The 18,489-nt window shown below is 54.5% G+C and overlaps 4 protein-coding genes; 2 read left to right on the top strand and 2 right to left on the bottom strand.

Moving 5' to 3' along the window:
* The first annotated feature begins 31 nt into the window (after window positions 1-31).
* CHC_T00006781001 (hypothetical protein) lies at window positions 32-3,987 on the top strand. XM_005709976.1 is given in 4 exon segments: window positions 32-70; window positions 144-2,039; window positions 2,162-3,322; window positions 3,323-3,987. 3 exon segments carry the CDS (start codon window positions 32-34, stop codon window positions 3,320-3,322), a joined length of 3,096 nt encoding a protein of 1,031 aa, XP_005710033.1. The 3' UTR covers window positions 3,323-3,987.
* Window positions 3,988-9,591: 5,604 nt separating this feature from the next.
* CHC_T00009045001 (ATP-citrate lyase) lies at window positions 9,592-11,041 on the top strand. XM_005709975.1 is given in 2 exon segments: window positions 9,592-10,956; window positions 10,957-11,041. The coding sequence occupies 1 exon segment, from the start codon at window positions 9,592-9,594 to the stop codon at window positions 10,954-10,956; it is 1,365 nt and encodes a 454-aa protein (XP_005710032.1). The 3' UTR covers window positions 10,957-11,041.
* A 41-nt stretch (window positions 11,042-11,082) lies between these two features.
* Window positions 11,083-12,591, bottom strand: CHC_T00006780001 (hypothetical protein). Its single transcript, XM_005709974.1, has one exon. It carries the CDS (start codon window positions 12,589-12,591, stop codon window positions 11,083-11,085), a length of 1,509 nt encoding a protein of 502 aa, XP_005710031.1.
* Window positions 12,592-16,796: 4,205 nt separating this feature from the next.
* The window catches only part of CHC_T00006779001 (hypothetical protein), a 3,873-nt gene continuing 2,180 nt past the window's right edge, over window positions 16,797-18,489 (bottom strand). Inside the window, exon 1 of the mRNA XM_005709973.1 lies at window positions 16,797-18,489. This exon is cut by the window's right edge and continues 2,180 nt beyond it. Within this exon, the coding sequence (XP_005710030.1) occupies window positions 16,797-18,489 (1,693 nt within the window).

Genomic DNA, 18,489 nt, shown 5'->3' with positions numbered 1-18,489 from the left:
GCATCAAGACCTCCGTGCGCCTGGCCGCCGAATGGGCCACGCCGGACCCGGCGGTGGACCCCGGCCTGGCGTCTGCGCTGTCCGGCGACGCGGCCGCCGCCTCATTCGTCATGAAGTTCACCGACCGCGTCATGCGCCCGGAGGCCCCGGCAGTCGCCGCGCGCCAGCTGCGCGCGCTCGTAGTGCAGGACAGCCTGCCGGCCTTCTTCGGCCCGCTCGACCGCGCCCTGCTCGTCGCGGGCGCGTACGCGTCGTACGTGGTGCCCGGCGTCGTCATCGCGGCCGCGAGGTGGCGCATGAAGGCCCTCGTGGGCGATTTTGTGGGCCGTGTGGATAACGTCAAGGCCGGCGGCAATGTCAATCTGCTTGGTGAAGCCGTGTTGGGGGAGCGCGAGGCGCAAAGGAGAAGGGCAGAGGCAATTGAGTTGCTGGCGGGGAAGAACGTGGAGTATGTGTCTGTCAAGGTTTCTGGTGTTACGTCGCAGCTCAATCGATGGGACTTTGAGGGTAGCCTGGAGAGGGTGTTGGCGTCGCTGAGGCCGCTGTTTGAGCGCGCGGTCCACGCGAATCCAAAGGTCTTGGTCAACTTGGATATGGAGGAGTACCATGATCTGGAGATTACTCTGACCGCGTTTATGAGGTTGCTGGAGGAGGAAAGGTTTCAGGACTTAGACGCGGGTATCGTTTTGCAAACCTATCTCCCAGACGCCCTGCCGGCGCTCAAGGAGCTTGTGCACTGGGCGGAGCGGAGGCCCGGGCGCGGCCAGATTAAGATCAGGTTGGTAAAGGGCGCCAACTTGATGATGGAGCGCGTGGACGCCGCGATACACGGCTGGCAGCAGGCCCCGTATTTGACAAAGGAGGAGACGGACGCCAATTATCTACGCTGTCTCGAATGGGCACTGACACCGGAACGTCTGGACAGGGTCAGGATTGGCGTCGCTAGTCACAACTTGTTCTTGCTGGCGTACGCCCACGTGCTCGCCGAGGAGAGAGGTGTGACCGGGCGCGTGGGGTTTGAGATGCTGCAAGGGATGACGCCGGCGCATACGCCGCGCATTGCGGATAAGGGGCACGGCATGCTGCTCTATACGCCCGTGTGTCGGGAGAAGGACTTCGATGTGGCTATATCGTATCTGTTTCGAAGGTTTGAGGAAGCGTCATCGGAAGGCAACTTTCTACGGTCGCTGCCAACGCTCACGGCCGGCTCGCCACAGTTTGAGATGGAGAGGGAGCGCTTTGAAAGGGCGGCAGAGAGGGAAGATGTCTCTGTCGGCCCGAGGCGGAGACAGCTTCGTCCATCCCCGGCTTCTGCTTCGACGATGAAAGGCCTTGCCAATTCCGCAACATTCATCAATGAACCAGACACGGATCCTTGCTTGCCCCAGAACCGTACATGGGCCATGAATGTCGTGGACCAGAAACACTTCAAGCCCGTGTCTGAGGAAAGTCTTGTTGAGTCTGTTGAAGCTCTTGACTCGATCTTGAAACAGGCACGCGCCGGAATGAAACACTGGAGCCAGGGAAAGACGGCAGCCGAACGACGCGCAATTTTGACAAACGTAGCAGACGTCCTCGCGCGCCGACGCGGGGATTTGATTAACGCAATGGTATTTGACGGCTCGAAAACGTTTGCGGAGGCAGATGCGGAGGTCAGTGAGGCCATTGACTTTGCCAATTACTATGGAATGAAGGGTGAGGAGCTTCCCTCAGGCTTTGAGCCATTCGGCGTGGTCGCAGTGTTGGCGCCGTGGAACTTTCCAGTCGCCATTTCATGCGGCGGAATCCTTTCATCAATAGCTGCTGGAAATGCCGTGGTTTATAAACCGTCACATGCTACGCCGCGATGTGGGGAAATTGTTGCAGAGTGCATCTGGGAAGCCGGTGTACCCAGAGATGCATTCCATCTTGTCCGCTGCTCAGAGAGAGATGTTGGAAAGCAATTGGTCACGCAATCCGATGCCGTGATCTTAACAGGTGCATCTGAGACAGCAAGACTTTTTCGGTCCTGGAAGCATGACATCCGCCTGTATGCAGAGGTACGCGATTTCTTAACTCCCAAACTACTCGTGTAACATCACGTTACCTCGTCCGCTTTGCACATTTGACTAACTTCTTTGCTCGTCTTTCACTTTGCTTGCCACGCTTGAAAACTGGATAGACCTCTGGCAAAAACTCTTTAGTTATTTCTCCCGCTGCTGATATAGATCTCGCGGTGGCCGACCTGGTCCAGTCTGCGTTCTCCAATACCGGACAAAAATGTTCGGCGAGTAGTCTGGCCATTTGCATCGGGGACGTTTACCATTCAGAACGATTTCGGCGCCAGTTAACTGATGCTGTGAACAGCATCAAGGTCGGGGATGCCTCATCAATTTCTACAGTAATGGGGCCTCTTATCATGCCCCCAGAGGGAAAGTTGTCCCGCGCGTTGACAACAACGGAACCTGGCGAAGAGTGGCTCGCAGAGCCAAAATGCTTGGACGCGCACAAAGACTGCCGCTTATGGACACCAGGCGTTCGAGTTGGGGTGCAACCAGGTTCATGGTTTCACCAGACTGAAGTATTTGGTCCGGTACTGGGAATCGCACAGGCCAAGGATCTAGACAATGCCCTTGAAATTCAAAACGGCACGGATTATGGCCTCACTGGTGGTTTTCACAGCCTGGACTTACGAGAGATCGACCACTGGATTGACAACGTTGAAGTTGGAAACGCGTACGTCAACCGAGGCACGACTGGGGCTATCGTCCGCCGCCAATGCTTTGGCGGTTGGAAAGCATCGGTGGTCGGACCTGGAGCAAAGGCTGGAGGTCCCAACTATGTGATGCAATTCGGCCTCAAGACGGACAAAGTCAAGAGAGACAAGAAATGGTTGGCTCATGCCCTTCAGAGTGACGTTGAAGCATGGGAATCTCATTTTTCTAAGGACCACGACCCTTCACAGCTAGTTTATGAGACAAACGTTTTCCGCTATCGGCCCCTTGAGCGGCTTGCCGTTCGAATAAGTGCTGGGGCCGACAAGTTTGAAGTGCAGCGTGTTAAGGCTGCTATTAAAAGATGCGGTGTGGCTCATGTGACTTGGTCGGACGCAGCAGAAGAAGACGCATCGTGTTTTGCTGACAAGTTGGCAGGACTCGAAGTAAGCCGACTTCGAATCATCGGCAATATAGAGGACGAGGTACGTGGTGGTGCTACTATGGCAGGCATTCACGTTGCCGACGACGAGGTTGTTTCTAGTGGCCGAGTGGAATTACAACACTATCTTCGTGAACAGTCTGTCAGCTATACTCGCCATCGGTTCGGCAACTTGGTAACGGAATGATGACATAGTTTTGACGTGGCGTTGCGGATCAAAAGAGCGATCGACCTCTCGGAGCACATACATATGACACTCGCGCACGCACCTTAACCCAGTGTGTACACGGGACACTACTGTACACGGCATTCTTTGGATGTACCCGTCTCACGCGTACGGAATACCATCTTTGAACGTGAAGATTTTGCACATGCACCGGCTTGCGCGGCGCAAAGGCTCGTACATCCCTGTGCCTCGCAAGGGGAGCCGATATTTTACATCAATTGTGTCCTGGACAATGGTGCGGACTTATTTCCCGAATAAATCATCCGATGGTAACTCCCCCAGTGTGACAACTCTTGTCATGAATCGTTACTACCCTATACAGAGACGCTCTACCCATGCGTTGTGCGGCGGATGCTCCAACACACGCTGGGACAGAGAGACGTATGCGCTCCTCACGATGAAGCCGTAACTGTTTGGCAGTTTGTTTCACAGTCGATTAAAATAGTGTACTGCGGTTCTTCGAAAGTTTGACTGTGAACCATCTCCGAATAATAAGGAGCTGAAATTCACGGTCATGTGTGAAAGATTTTGTCATAATGTCTTGCGATTGAATGTGTAGATGTAGAAATGGGGTTACAAAAATGTTTTCTCTCCGTATACAAGCTTCTGCTTGAAGGAACACAGAATGAGCTTGTCCCCTGGGCACAAGACCGACTTCCTCTCGCAAAATGGCAAAATCGCATCTATTGTATGAGTGAATTCGATGAAACAGCGACTGCATACGAAGTGCGACAATGAAGAAGAGCAGAGGCATCACAAATCGGGTACTTACCCATCCTGCGACCGAGCATTCAACAGGGTATCGAATGAATCGTTGCCAGAATTGATGGGTCAAGTTACAGTCCTCACCGATGCAAGAACCGAATCTCGATGCAGTTTCTAAGTACATACAGTATGATAGACAGGAACTATCCCCTAAAATATGCGTGAGAACAGGTGGCACACAGGTGCTTTCGCCCGCCTTGGTTTCGATCTCCGTGCCATGCCTTCGTTCTCCGGACGATAGGGGACACCGGCGGTCGAAACCCTTGCCAGGTAGTGAAAGGAGCGAAAGGCTGGAAAGGTCTCCACTTTCGTGCCCTCTCGAGATTAACTTCTTTATGTCGTATACGAGCAATGAATTTTTATTGACACTCTTTATTGAGCCTTAGTTCTACAGCACTACGTACTGTACTTTTGACGGTGCTGTACGGCTTCGATGAGGCGCAACATCACGATAGGTAATGACAAGACTGTAAATATACAGTTCGCTCTTCTGTTTTCACGGATATGACCTTTTGTTCCGCAAATAATTTCGTGCAGAGCAGGGCTGTTTTCCGTAACCCACATTTTAGGTCAAATGGTTGTTATAGAACATGAAGATGCAACTGTATTACTGTAAAGGGAGATTTCTTAGTTCCTCATACAACGCAGGAAAGTATATGTCAGAAAAAAGCAAAACTGGTTTCATACTCTCTTTTCCATTTTGACATATATAAATATCTTGTCTATCATGTCGAAGAGAGCCGTAAAATGTAAGAAATTGTCTCGACATCCAGTCAGGGCTACTGCGGGAGGCCTTGCACATGCGCAAAGAGTGAGAACCTTTGTAAAGGGTAACAAATGGGAAACATATTTGTCAATTTTATACCTCACAGTATGTGCTGTAAACATCTACCGTGCTTTTGGCACAATACAGTTTGTAACGAATCCGTAGGACGACTAAGATTGACATGTCTTTCGAAGGTCTATGTTCATGGTAAAGAATTAAATATCGCGCTAGTTTGCCTTGCGAATCTTTTCTCTCTCCTTCTGTTTCGATCATTCACCGTCTCAAGTCTTCGTGGCCATTTTCTTCTTGGAAATAATTCTTTTTCAGCGAAGAAGACTCTCTTACACGTGCACGCGTCATTCAAAGTCCAAAAGGACCACAAGGGCGGGGAGTCGTCCAGAGCAGTAGTCGAATAGTGCGGTGAGCAGTAATCAGCCCTTGGAGTGATATGACGCTTGGTCAGCATACGAAATCCCAGATGCCCTAAAATGAGTTCTACAATATTTGACGGCCTGTGCGGATAAGTGGTCGTTGACAACTCCAGAAAACGATGGGAATTCGCGTCGAGCACACCATGCCGGTACCTATGAGCAAGGCCAACTCCATCAAAATTATACGGAACCAATGGAAACATGCGAAAACTGGATGACGGGACCACAATGTTGCAGTGGAAGCCTCTCACATTTATTCGATGACGTGTTGCACATGCAAGAGAGGAGAAATACTGACCACTTCAACAGTACCCATACACAAGGTACGGAAGAAGTAATGATCAAACGAGACTCTGCCCTCGTAGAAGGAATGGTGTGCATGAGTCATTTTCATCTCGCAAAAAGGTCAATACTATGGTATCGAATATCAATTTTCCGAATGGAGCTATCCACTCGCCGTGAGTCCCACTCGGGATGAAGGACATCTGTAGGACTTCGTTCTATTTACAAGTACCCCAAAACATGCCGTCTTTATTTACAACAGAGCTAAGACCCGAAATGTAAACATTCGAGATGGCAGATGAGCAACCATAAGTACTAAGATACAACGCTGCACGTATGTACATACCGCGCTCCGGACAAGTATGGAGATCAATGCTCTCTGGTTTTTAGAAACTCTGCGCCTTGTGTAACGTACACCAAGTTTCAACCTGGCAGTGAATGGTTAATGAAACGAGGCGCATACACGAGGGATCTGCGTCTCTTTTCAACTCAGTTGTGGGTCTTGAAACTAAAAGCAGCTGTGTTTGGGTTGCCTGACCTGCTTCACAGTATGTTTTCATGCTATGCTCGCCGACCTTAAAAGTGCCTCCTGTATGACGTAAACTGTTGCGTCTGCAAGAATAAGTTGCGAGCAGCCCTTCTGTCACACGGCAGCTTCCGATACAACCTCGTTGTATGCCTTCTGGCCACCTCTATCCTGAAATGGAAGGTGCAGTGTTTCCCCAATACTGTACAAGGGCAATTTTCAAACCGCCCCCCATCACCAAGTATAATGGCCATTTGCCACGTGTGGGTGGCATGTATCCGTAGGGATCTAAATATACACACAGCCCTTGAGGCCCATGAAGAGTCTACTAGTCATGTGAGAAGTCTTTGCAGAAATCGGATGGCATTTCATGGGGACATTAAAGGTAACGAGATCGGCAGAAGAGGTAAGAGGGCCTGATAATGCCCGCCTATATAAACGTTCCCTCATCTTCCGTTCGCAATTCTTCCACACGAACCTGTGCCTCCCTCCAACGTCTACGCAGCGTCTTTAAACGTTCTCTCTCAGTGTCCTCCTTCTCCATCATGATGCGCATGTTCCTCTTCTTTCTGTTCACTCTCCTCGTAACAACTCATCAGAGCGATTCCCTTCCTCTTTCCGTAATTCAAAGGCGCAAAGTTACCTCCTCGGAACCGAAGCTGCCCGACGAGTACCCTTGCAGACTTGCGAGATACGGGGACTTTCATGCTTGCAATTGTCTCTTTCTCGAACGGGATGGACACTCAGCATTACTACCTAAGCAAGTATTATCGCCGAAAACGCTTTCTGGGGCTGTTGAATCCTGCTATTATCATCTTGGAAGCGAGCTCAATATAATCCGGGCATGCAACCGACTGCGAATTTGCGGTGATTACGAAGAGACTCGGGGCTGCACAAAAAGAGCAAGGGGAATGATCTTCAAGAGGGGGAGAACTATTTCGGCTATGGAAAAAGTGCGAAGAGAATGTCGTCGAAGAAAATTATAAGAACGATGTCTGGTGCGGTGTCAACGCTTTATCTGAGCTTCTACGACCTCAGTCGATATGTAATGTTTCCCCCACCTACGGGGATATTATTGTGTTTAGGAATGTGCTTTGAGAACCTGTGAAGTGCATCAATAAATGGCTACCTCCAATTCTGGTTTCGCTTACCACAAAACTTATATCTATCAGTGAGCTTTCGTATTCCATGCCCTTACAATACAAGCGTCTTTAATGTATTATACTGATCAAGATGTGTGCATATTGGACCTGAAAGACATTGGTTCAACTTGCCACATGGCTTCGTCCAGCAATTGACCTATTGTTCGTCTGCTTATCAACTACGCCCCGACAACTTCGCGCATAGCAACCTGCTTGTCAAAGAGCAATTGGGAAGCCGCTGTCAATTGTGTGTGTAATTCCGTCTTATTTAGATTGCGCCCTGTGTAGAATTCGCTCTTTCCTTTCTCAGCAAACCTTTCTATTCTACGTGTACGGATACGATCTATGCACGTGTCTATCTTGTAAGGACAGTATCAGTTCTCCTCAACCTCGAGAGAACATGACTTGCCCCTCGAAAAGACATGGAGGGGCGGATGCAAACGCAGAGTTCATGACAATAGGATTGGTAGAACTGAGGGACTTTAGTGCCTGGCGCAAGGTATTGCAGACTGAATGGTAGCGAGGAAATGATTGCGTTTTGTAAAAGTTGTGCGTACAACTTTGTTCGCGTTCGAGAGGGTTTATCAGCGCAAGTTCGCAGGTGAGTCATAAGGTCGAACTCCCAGAATAGAACGACTTGAACATCATAGAATATTCTCTTCTATGATATGTATATCTTGTTTGACGATGCCCAATCGATCCGTCGCGAGGGTCGGGATTTGTGCGATCATAAGCTCTACGTTTCGCGGACATGCCCTTGCTTTTTTTGGTAACCAGTCTCGAATGTTCTCGGATGGACAAGAAATAGTGAAGGCCGGGATGCCCCCGTCAGCGGCTAGAAGACTTGTTCGAACGCAACAGCGGGTGGTTGCCCAAGACATGCCCCCGTCAGCGGCTAGAAGACTTGTTCGAACGCACCTGCCGCGTTGTTACCAACAGCGGGTGGTTGCCCAAGACGGTGGAAATGGAGTTGGATGGTATCAGATGTCAGCGCAAAAGCACGTCGGAGGGGACAAGATGTGGCGGCGGATTGACATGTGCATGCGGCGGTATGCGGAGAGGATCGAATTCTGGGAGGCTTGCGTTCGCATCCGGCGTTGCGGAAAGTACAGCGACGTGGATAGATGGTTCCGCACGGCGGTGGGGGCACGGCGGTGGGGGCACGGCGGTGGGGGCACGGCGGTGGGGGAAAGATTTGTAAGGTTTAAAAGGTGGGGCACGGGCAACTGGAAAGGCGATGGAAGGAGTGGAATAGGAGTGGTGTGCTTGCTGTCTAGAACATGTTTACGGGTCGGTGGCGGTGTCTCGACAGCTCCGAAGGGCGGTATGGACGAGGGAGTAGTTGCGGTGTGGTGGAAGGTGATAAGTTGGGGTGGGAAGCGGCCGAAGGCCGGTTTCCACTCCTTTGTTTAATGTCACTCACTTTCCCTGGTAGGGCAACGAAGACGGGATGCAAAAAGTAGATCTGTGGTTTGAGATGCGTGCATGGCGCATTTGCTAAGGGGCGGAAGTGAACGAGTGGATTTGGGTGCGACGACGGTGGTTCGAAGTCAAGACGGGGGTGAGTCGCGCGGCGTACGTGTAACGCGGAAGGGGGAGCAGTGAGTCGGTCTTGCGAATGATGGGAGTCTCACACTGCCATCCCTTTTCTCCTTTTCTCCCCCACTGCACGTACAGTTGATCTTTGGCTGTTTTTTTCTCTCGAGAAAGGTAGGGATTGCCTCTTAGAGAGGCGCTACTTTGGAGAATAAATGTTTGAGGAAGGGAGTGTTCACGCGTGAGCGGTGATGTCGGTACGGGAATACAGTGGCGCTCTCCACATCTCCGGACGGCGGGATACAGCACGCGCGGCTCCTCTGCGCAGCCTCCATAGAAACCTTTCCATGGAGGCTGCTATAGAAAGGAGGTCAAGGGGGCACCACCACTTCTCCACACGCTGCGCCGGTGCTCTGCGAAAACTCTTCTGTGTCTAAATCGGGACTTCGTTCATTAGATCCTGCATTAGATCCATGATCCCTTTCTTTTTGTCATGAAACCCGCCTACATTCATGTCGCACTGTAATGCGGACGCTTGGCAATGCATCGTGAATGCGCTCGGATTGCACAAAATTGGATTTCGTTAATTAGATCCATGATCCCTTTGTTCCTGCCATGAAACCCGCATGTCTGATGTCATACTGTAATGCGCATGCCTGGCAAACCTCCGGGATTGTGATCGCCTTGTCGATGATTGATCTTCCTGCCCCATCAACACGTCACATCCCTCCCCTCACCAACCCGCAAACCTCCCTCGTCGCCATCCGCCTCACCCACACGGCATGGCGCGCAAGAAGATCCGCGAATACGATGGCAAGCGCATTGTCGCGAGGCACATAGTCAAGCGCAAAAATGTCAAGCTGGGGGGTGCCGGCGCGAACGTCGCATCCCCCAAGCACTGCCTCAACGCCGCGCAGGTGAGTGCCTCGGCCGTCGAGGCAGCGGTGTCCGCCGAGGCCTTCTACAACAAGCTCGCGAATGAACAGCCGTGGTTGCTCGAGACCAAGCTCGTCGTCAAGCCGGACATGCTCTTCGGAAAGCGCGGCAAGAACAACCTCGTCCTGCTCAACGCCGATTATGCAACTGCCCAAAAGTTTATCGCAGACAAGATCGGCACCGAGGTTGACGTGTCGGGCGTCAAGGGCACCCTCACCACCTTTTTGATTGAGCCGTTCGTGCCGCACAAGGAGGAGTATTATTTGTCGATACAGACGGTGCGCGAGGGCGATCGCTTGAGTTTTGGCGCGTGCGGAGGGATTGAAATCGAGGACAACTGGGACAAGGTCAAGTCGGTTACTGTCCCGAGCGGAGAGCCAGAAATTGATTCGCTGCTTGATCACGAAAAGCATGTCGCCCCGCTGCTGGAGGGTACTGACATTCCGGCGGAAAGCAAACAGGTTCTCGCTAGTTTCATCGTTGCGTGCTACGAGACCTACGTAGAGTTAGATATGACGATGCTGGAGATGAATCCGTTTGCACTCGACGAACAAGGCCTTCCTGCCATCTTGGATTCCCGCGTCGAACTCGATAGCTATGCCTCGTTCAAGAATGCAAAGCTGTGGGGCCCAGATCTTGAATTGCCAGAGCCCTGGGGCCGACAGAAATGCGAAGAGGAGCGCATAATCCAGGCCATGGATGATAGATCGGGCGCTTCCATGAAGCTCTCCGTCCTCAATCCGGAGGGAAGGATGTGGACCATGGTTGCTGGTGGCGGTGCTTCGGTTATCTACGCCGATCAAGTCGTGCAGCTGGGCTTTGGCGATGAGCTCGGAAACTACGCCGAGTATTCTGGAAATCCAAAAGAGCAAGAAACTTATATGTATGCCAGAACGCTTCTCAATCTGGTCACTCGTAATCCGGATGGGAAAAGGCGCTCATTGATCTGCGGCGGAGGTGTTGCAAACTTTAGCGACATAGCAGCAACTCTTGGCGGCCTTCAACAGGCTCTCACCGACTTTCATGGCAAGCTGCAGATGGCCAAGGTCAAGGTCTTCGTCCGTCGTGGCGGGCCAAATTACAAGGCTGGGCTTCAGTTGATGCGAGACCTCGGCAACAACCTTGACATTCCCATCGAAGTGTACGGACCAGACACGAACATGACACATATCGTTTCGTTGGGCATTCGATGGATTAAAGAAGGGCATTGATAGCCTGCCTATCTACGTTGAGTTGGAATAAATGAGTATAGTAGCAATCACATTCTTGCGGCGAGACTGCTCAGGGTGATTTTTACAAAGAGCGCCTGACCGTGAGTGACGGAGTGAATGCGAGTGTCATAAAAAGGCATGTGGAAGGTAGAATAAGATGTCAACCAGCACTGCGCTGCCAAAATAAGCACCGGCGTACCAAAGTACCACAAGTACGTGAGTGTGTGAAAGCGGAGCAGGGATTTGCTTGTTCATTCTTCGACCGATGTGCAGCATGTACAAGATGAACAGACCGGCCTCCACATTGAGGCTGAGTCCTGTAATTCCTTCCATGATTTTGAAAAGGCCGGTGGGGTTGAAGACAGCTATGACCAAGACGAAAAGATAGTGTTGGGCATACTGCAATATACGATATGAATCGTACGCCATTGATGTAGTCGAAGTCGTCCGGTCGCGGGCTTGGCCGTCGAGGAAGTGTTTGAGGCCAAGAGACATGACGAGAAATGAGACAGTGATGCTGAGCGCGATAAAAATGTTAACAAGAAGGGCCATGAGCCAGTCTAATTGGTCTCCTCTCGCCTGGAGAACTTCTATCAACGGAATCGTGCTGATTTGACCGAGTTCATTTGCTTGCGTGAGAGAAGCATCCGAATGCGTAGCGTTTACTGCATTGAGGGTTAGTTGTATAGAATTGGATAAAACGGTCATGTCGTGGTTGCCACTGGCGGCAGCGACGGATCGAATCGTGTGACTGGTTTGCGGAACGCACAAGAGGATTCCGACACACCACGACACGTTAAGAATAAAGCAGATGACAATGGCGGCAACGGTGGACATACGATAGGCGCGCAAAAATGGGGGATCAAGCGGTGGGATGGTACCGTCGGGTGCACGGGTACTTTCGAGACAGGCCTGGAAGGTGACGGGCATAATGTTAACGACTCCGTTGAGAGCAAAGGTGCCCATGAGAAAGGGATCGATGAGAGCGGCAGGGCGCCAGTCATTGGTGACGTCCTCGTGAATGGCTAATCCCCTACCGAAAACAACGAAGACAATAGACGAGAGAAGAGCAGCCTTGAATAGGGTGGCGATCGTGAGCGATGGAAGTAGGGCGCGGTCCAGGCAGATGACGGCGAGGACGTTGACAAGGAGAAAGACGGTTGGCAGTGCCCATCTCGGGGCGCGTTTCAAAGCAGGTATGAGGGCGGCGAATGCCTGGGGCCCGGCGAGAGCGTAGGCGGCGAGGATGAAGACGAAGTGAACAACGACGATAGCGTTAAAGGTGATGCGGAGCGGTTTGTTGGGAAGAAAGTGGTGGGCGATCGAGTGGAGGGATGGAGCTGTTTCGTGGGGTGGGGCGTGTGAAGGAAGCGGTTGCGCGGAGGACGGATCTTCATTGGGCAATGGGTGGTAGTCGGAGGTGGCGGGCTGCGGGTCTTTGTGCGCGCGTTGGAGCACCTCGACGGTGGCGATGACGACGGCTAGTTGGGCGAACAGGGCGAGGGTGAAGGTGAGGAAAAACGGGCGGATGCCGGACGAGTGCAGAGACACCGGCAGGCCCAGGATGCCCGTGCCGAGGATGGTGGCGATGGAAACGGCGGTGGCTTGGCACAGGGCAGAGAGTGGGGGTCGCATGGAGGACGCGGCGGGGAACGGGTGGAGACAGAGGGAGATACTGGGGTCGCAGACGGGAGTGGCAGAGGCAGAGGGCAAGCTGTCGCCGGGTCGTGAAGAAGAGACGGTTGGAAGAGACGGTTGTTGTCGTGATGTCGGAGACACGGAATTCGGTGAGTGCTGGGCGCTGAATTTGTTGCCATTTCGGCGAAAAGTATGATCCATGAATCGAAACCGCTGTGCATCCGCAAACGAAACCTGCCAAATCTCCAACCCCACTTCTACCTCCCCACATCCCCCTCCCCTCTCCCCCTCCCCTTTCCCCCTCCCATTTCCCCCTCCCACTTCCCCCTCCCCTTTCCCCCTCCCACTTTCCCCCACCGGCTCGGCTTGTCTTATCTATAAAAGCTTCCTCCTTCCTCTCGAGCTTCCCCCCCATCGCTTCCCTACTACCCGCGCCGCACGGTCCCTCCTCCCACAGTCTTCACCGTACAGCCACCCCTTGCTTCCCGACATGACACCCTCCCCAGACTCGCTTCCAGACAGGACTTCCCCCTCCGAAAGGTCTGCGCCTCCCCGCCCAGCAATGCCCTCGGGCACAGTCCGCACTCGTCGCATGGTACGTCCCGCTCCCATTCCATTTCACCACCTACCCAACCTCGCCTCTAACACCCCTCCATTCCATTCCGCAGCACTCCAGACACCGCAAAGGAAAAGCCCGCCCCGAGCTTCCCCTCGAGCCCGCGGCTCCCGCCCCCGACGCCGCCAAGCCGCCCCGCCACCCGCGCACCGCGACCCACCCCAAGCATCACGCCAGCCCCGCCCAGCCGCCCCCCCCGCCTGCCCAGCCGTCCGCCCCCATGGCCCCGGCGTCCTCACACGCACAAAAGTCGCCCCCGCCGCCCCAGACTCCCGCCCAGCCGCCCTTGCTCGCCTCCCCGCCCGCTCAAGTCCACCCACTCCAGGAGCTGTGCAACCATGCCGTCGCCCACGCCTCTGCTGCGCCGCCACCGGACCTGGTCGCCGCCTTGTCGCCGCCCAAGGCGGCCCGCCCCGCGGCGGCGATGCATCAGTGCGAGGACTCGGAGAACATCCCGCCGCCGTTTGTCGCTGTGGACCCCAAGGGGGGGCTGCAAAGGCCTGAGTTGGGCCGTGTCGTCGACGTCGAGGACGTCGCAAGCCTGGCTGCCAAACTGAAGCTGTCTACACCGAGCTCGCGCACTCGCCCGCTCATTTGTCAGGACATTACCAACAGCAATGCGGATACGCTTCGCATTGCCAGACTCCCCCGCGGCGTTACGTATGATCGTCTACTTAGTATGGTCGAACCGTTCGGGGAAGTGGAAGAGCTTGTGTGGACGGCCGCCGACCCGTACGTGTGCGACGTCACGTATCGCGACCCCGCCGCTGCGCGGGAGGCCAAGCATTTTCTCGGAGATGCCCTCGTTGGCTCTGATTCGGAGCCCCCGCTCAAAGCTGAGCTTCGGTCGCGTGACCCGGGCGCGCAGCTATTTGTAGGAGACTTGACTCCGGATGTCACGGAAGAAATGCTTGAGGCCACGTTTTCCGAGCTTGTTGGCGAACCGGTTTCGGCTTTGCTCAAGCGCGACCCGGACAGCTTTTCTCCCATCGGCTATGGCTTCTTGAGCTTTAATAATGAGTCATCCGCCAACTTCGCTCTGGTCGCGGGGCATCGCACAAAGGTTGGCAATGCCTGCGTCAGAGTCGGCCGTGCTGAACGCAATACCCATTTGTACGTCTCGGACCTGGCCCCTTCGGTGAGCATGGATGAGCTCAAGAGTCTATTTGGAAAGTTTGGAAGCCTTGTCGAAGAGGACACTGTCATTGTGCGCAGGTCATACGCGTTTGTACGCTACAAGAACCGCGGCGCAGCGGAAAGGGCCAAGAGGACGTTGGACAAGACGGACCTCAAGGGACGTCTTTCCGTTCGCTACGCTGAGGCGGAACCCTTGAAGGCATGCGTCGCAGTGCAGTTCCATAGTTCTGTGCCGCGCCCACCGAATTCGCTTCGTGATCTTTTGTCAGCTACTTTCTCCAAGCACGGCAACTGCTCGGTTGAAATTCCCCGTCTGCAGAATGGAATGTGGAGGAAAGTTGCATTTGTAACCTACCATGGCGACCCCATTGCCGCAAACCTGGCTGCACTTGAAGCCGTGCAGTCAATTCGGTTTGTGTCATCACTTCCGGTCTGCTGCCAATTTGCTCGTGAACTCATCCCGCGGTTTCCCTCAAGAGGCCTGCGCATTGAGAAGATGAATGGCGCGACTCACGAAACCACAGTGACTCATAGCATTTCGGAGAGGCCCATGACGAGAAACTTTTTAGCGAGGAAGGCGCTTGGGAGACGACCCGAACCAGCAAAGGATTCGGGGATCACGCAGACGCGACAGGCCCAGCAGTCTTTCGAGCCTCGGGGACGCCACTTCGGCGCCTCGCATGGACCTCAGGCCGGCAACCCTGATTTTGTGCCTGTATACGTGCCTATCACAGCTTTGCAATCCAACCAGATGTCTGGGAGACCGAATCAGGTCGCGGACAACGAGTTTCAAGGGTTCCAGCAGCCGTGGCAGCAGCGAATGATGATGCCGAATGGTGGCAACATGCATCAAAATGTGCATTCAGGTGGTTCGGCATTCAGTGGCAGTTACAACTCCTTTGCTCCCCTGCAGGACAGAGTGATGCGTTGGTAGCCTGACGCATGTACTGTGCACTGTCTGGTTTGCATCAGGAGTGAAAATTCTAGTGCCATTCTCCTTTGCGTTTTAGTTGGACTCGTGACAGAGCCGAAACTAACTTGTGACTTATCTAGCGACTGACTTCATACTAAACATTCATAACTTGAGCATATCCACACCTTGCGGTGCGCGGACCTTTCCAATTTGTATCAAAGAGACCATTTTATGTGTGCACTACGATGTAAAACAAAAGTTGCATGCGCAGACGAGTTTGTGTTGTGATGGAATACAGCGGGCCAAGTTTTATAAGCGCTTGTTTGTAAATGTGTGGTGGACAAACAGGCCGTAGTGTCTGAACTGGTGAGCACTTGCACTTCTACGATTGCTTCTCAGAGAACTTGAACGAAACATTCCCTCAACACAAGAGGTTACCGCAGAGCCTTCAAGGCGAACTACTTTACTTTTACAGGACGTACGTTTGAAGCACACATGTGCTACGTCTGTCGACATGGAACGCTTGTACTCCGTATGATGTGCTTCTGCTTACTAAATACCTAGTGTCTAGCCAGAAGACCTCCTTCAGTTTGCCGAGAAAATGAGGCTTGGCCTCGGGTTCAACCACCCAGCCTTCACTTCACTCAACTTACAATACAAGTGAGAATTCCAGGTTTTTAACGTACAGTACCCTTAGGTTACAGCATTTGCCCTCGGGAGTAGCCTCTTGCGTAACATCGGGATTCAGTACAGTAGTATTATTGAACGCAGTGAAAGACGAAGAATTCAATGAAGCTTCTGCATCAGAGGTTGGATTTCTGCTAGACGTTTTTTGGCATTGAAGATATCACAAAAAGAAGGTGTAAAGGATGTCAGAGAGGGCTCTTCCAGAAAAATTCCTAGACCGCTTGGATAGACAGGAAGCCATCGGTGGGACATCGTCTGCCGTAACACGCGGTTCAGTTTCGGTGTCGGGGCCAACTTTCCAACTCTTACATTGAACAAAAATATTTACAGGCAGTGCAATCTACATACCCTAAGTCCAAAAACAGACGGTTGAATAGTGACCTCATCTGAGACATACTACCCTGACGCCAGGACGACCGACAAAAGCTATCGGCGATTGCAGACCCGTATGTACGGTGTGTATCAAGGTCTGGTCCAGCATATCAACCAAGCTCCACGAGCAGCCACCTACAGCTGGCCAATGTTACAACTGAAGAGAACCATTTATCGAAAAACATATACCGAAAGACACGTGCTCAAACAGCGCATATCATCGTGCTATTCATGTCGAACCGAGCCGAGCGGCATCGACCAAACTGCGTATGAAATCTGCGCTGGCATGTATACTACGATGCCGTACTGTGGGCAAGCCGCGCAAAAAAAAGTAAACTGCAGAAGAGAACATGTGTGGCGATGGCTAGCGGTTGGGCTCGAGTCGAGTAAGATTCTACAAGCAATGGGCTCCCTTCCCCCACCCCACCTGAAACATTCTACCGGCTGCATCTACGCTCTCAAAAGATCAAGGCCGGTTTAGGCCGGCACCTGCGTTATGATTTCGTCCACGTCGTCGACCTCTTCAATCTCTTCGATAGCGTCGGACACCGATGTCACTGGCATAATGTCTGACATATCAACAGGGGCGTCCGGGACACTGGTGATCTTCTCTGATGCATAGGCGGGAAACTCGGGGACAGAGTCTGACAGCTTTGGGGCGGCAAAGTTCTCGGTCGGCATGGGCGGGAGCTCCGGGACGATATCCGGCACCGCCGGCACGGAGGCAAGCATGTCAGTTACTGGCACGTCCGTCGCGGGCATGTCAGGCACCGGGATGTCAGACATCAGCTTGCCAGCTGCCGGCATGTCGGGTACGAGGGTCTCATGCGCGGGCATGTCCGGCACGAGCGTTTCACGAGCCGGCATGTCTGGCACGAGAGTTCCAGGCGCTGGCATGTCGGGTACGAGCGTTTCACGGGCCGGCATGTCGGGTACGGCCGGCATGTCGGGTACGGCCGGCATGTCGGGTACGGCCGGCATGTCCGGCACGAGCGTCCCAGGGGCCGGCATATCGGGCACCGCCGGCATGTCGGGCACCGCCGGCATAGCGGGCACGAGCGTTTCGCGGACCGGCATCTTCGGTGCAAGCGTCTCCTTCGGCGGCATGTCGGGCACAAGCGTTTCACGGGCCGTGGTGTCTGGGACGAGGTTGTCTGTCTGCGGCACGTCGGGCACGGGGACCTCCGGGGCGTAATCTGCGGTGGCGGGCGCGGCGTCGTGCACGGCGGGGGTGTTGGTGGTATCGCCGAGAAGGGCGTGGATCGGGGGCGGAGAGGCATCGTCTGGGTTGGCGGCGAGCTTTGCGGCGACGGGGGACGCGTGTCCCGACGCGGGGTCGGACTTGAACTTCCATTCTGCCTTTCCGGCGACCTGTGTGCGGACGGCCTCGATGGCGGCGATCTCGGCCTTCTCCTTGGCGACGCGATCGTCGACGGCCTCGAAGTTCTCGATCTTCTCCTTGACGACGCCGCGCGCGCGGTCGGCCTGGCGCCCGCGGTACTCGGCGAGCGTGATGAGGTCGCCGGTGACGGGGTCGAGCACGTCGCGCTGCAGCTCCTGCGGCTCGGGGAGCTCGTCGTCGGCGCCGCGCTCGAAGAGGGCGCGGCGGGTGTCGATGGTGGACGGGGCGGCCTCGGCGGCGAGCTCCGTGGCCGGCGGGGCGGGGCTTGTGTCGGCCGCGTCGGCCTCATCGGCCTCGTCGGCCGCGTCGGCCGTGTCACCAGTGTCGCCCGCGCTCGGCGGCGACAGCGGCATTGCGGTGGCGACGGGCTCGGACAGGTCGTCTGCGGAGGCCTCCTCGGAGAAGGCGTCCTCCGCAACGGGGCGGGGGGAGTCGTGCGTGTCGCCCTCTGCGGGGAGCGGGTCGTGCGGCTCAGCGAGCGGTTCGGGCTGCGGGTCTGCGGGCGGGCCGAGCTCCGGCGTGGCGGGCTCGACGGCGTCGTCCTCGGGCGGCTCCTGATGCGGCTCCTCCGCGCGGGCGACGAGCGGGGCGACCAGGGCGCGATCGGCGGCGGCGTCCTCCGGCGCGTCGGGCGCGTCCTCGGGCGCGGGCTCCACCTCCTCGGGCGCGTCGTCGGCGGGCGAGGGCGCGGCGAGGGCGGGCTTGGCGAGGGCGTCGTCGCGGGCGGCGGGCTCGGCGGGGGCGACGTCGCGGGCGGAGACGAAGACG

Source organism: Chondrus crispus, genomic scaffold (assembly GCF_000350225.1).
Source record: "Chondrus crispus Stackhouse genomic scaffold, scaffold_50, whole genome shotgun sequence".
Lineage (NCBI taxonomy): Eukaryota > Rhodophyta > Florideophyceae > Gigartinales > Gigartinaceae > Chondrus > Chondrus crispus.
The sequence above is the reverse complement of the archived record's forward strand: the minus strand, read 5'-3'. Positions and strand labels throughout refer to the sequence as shown.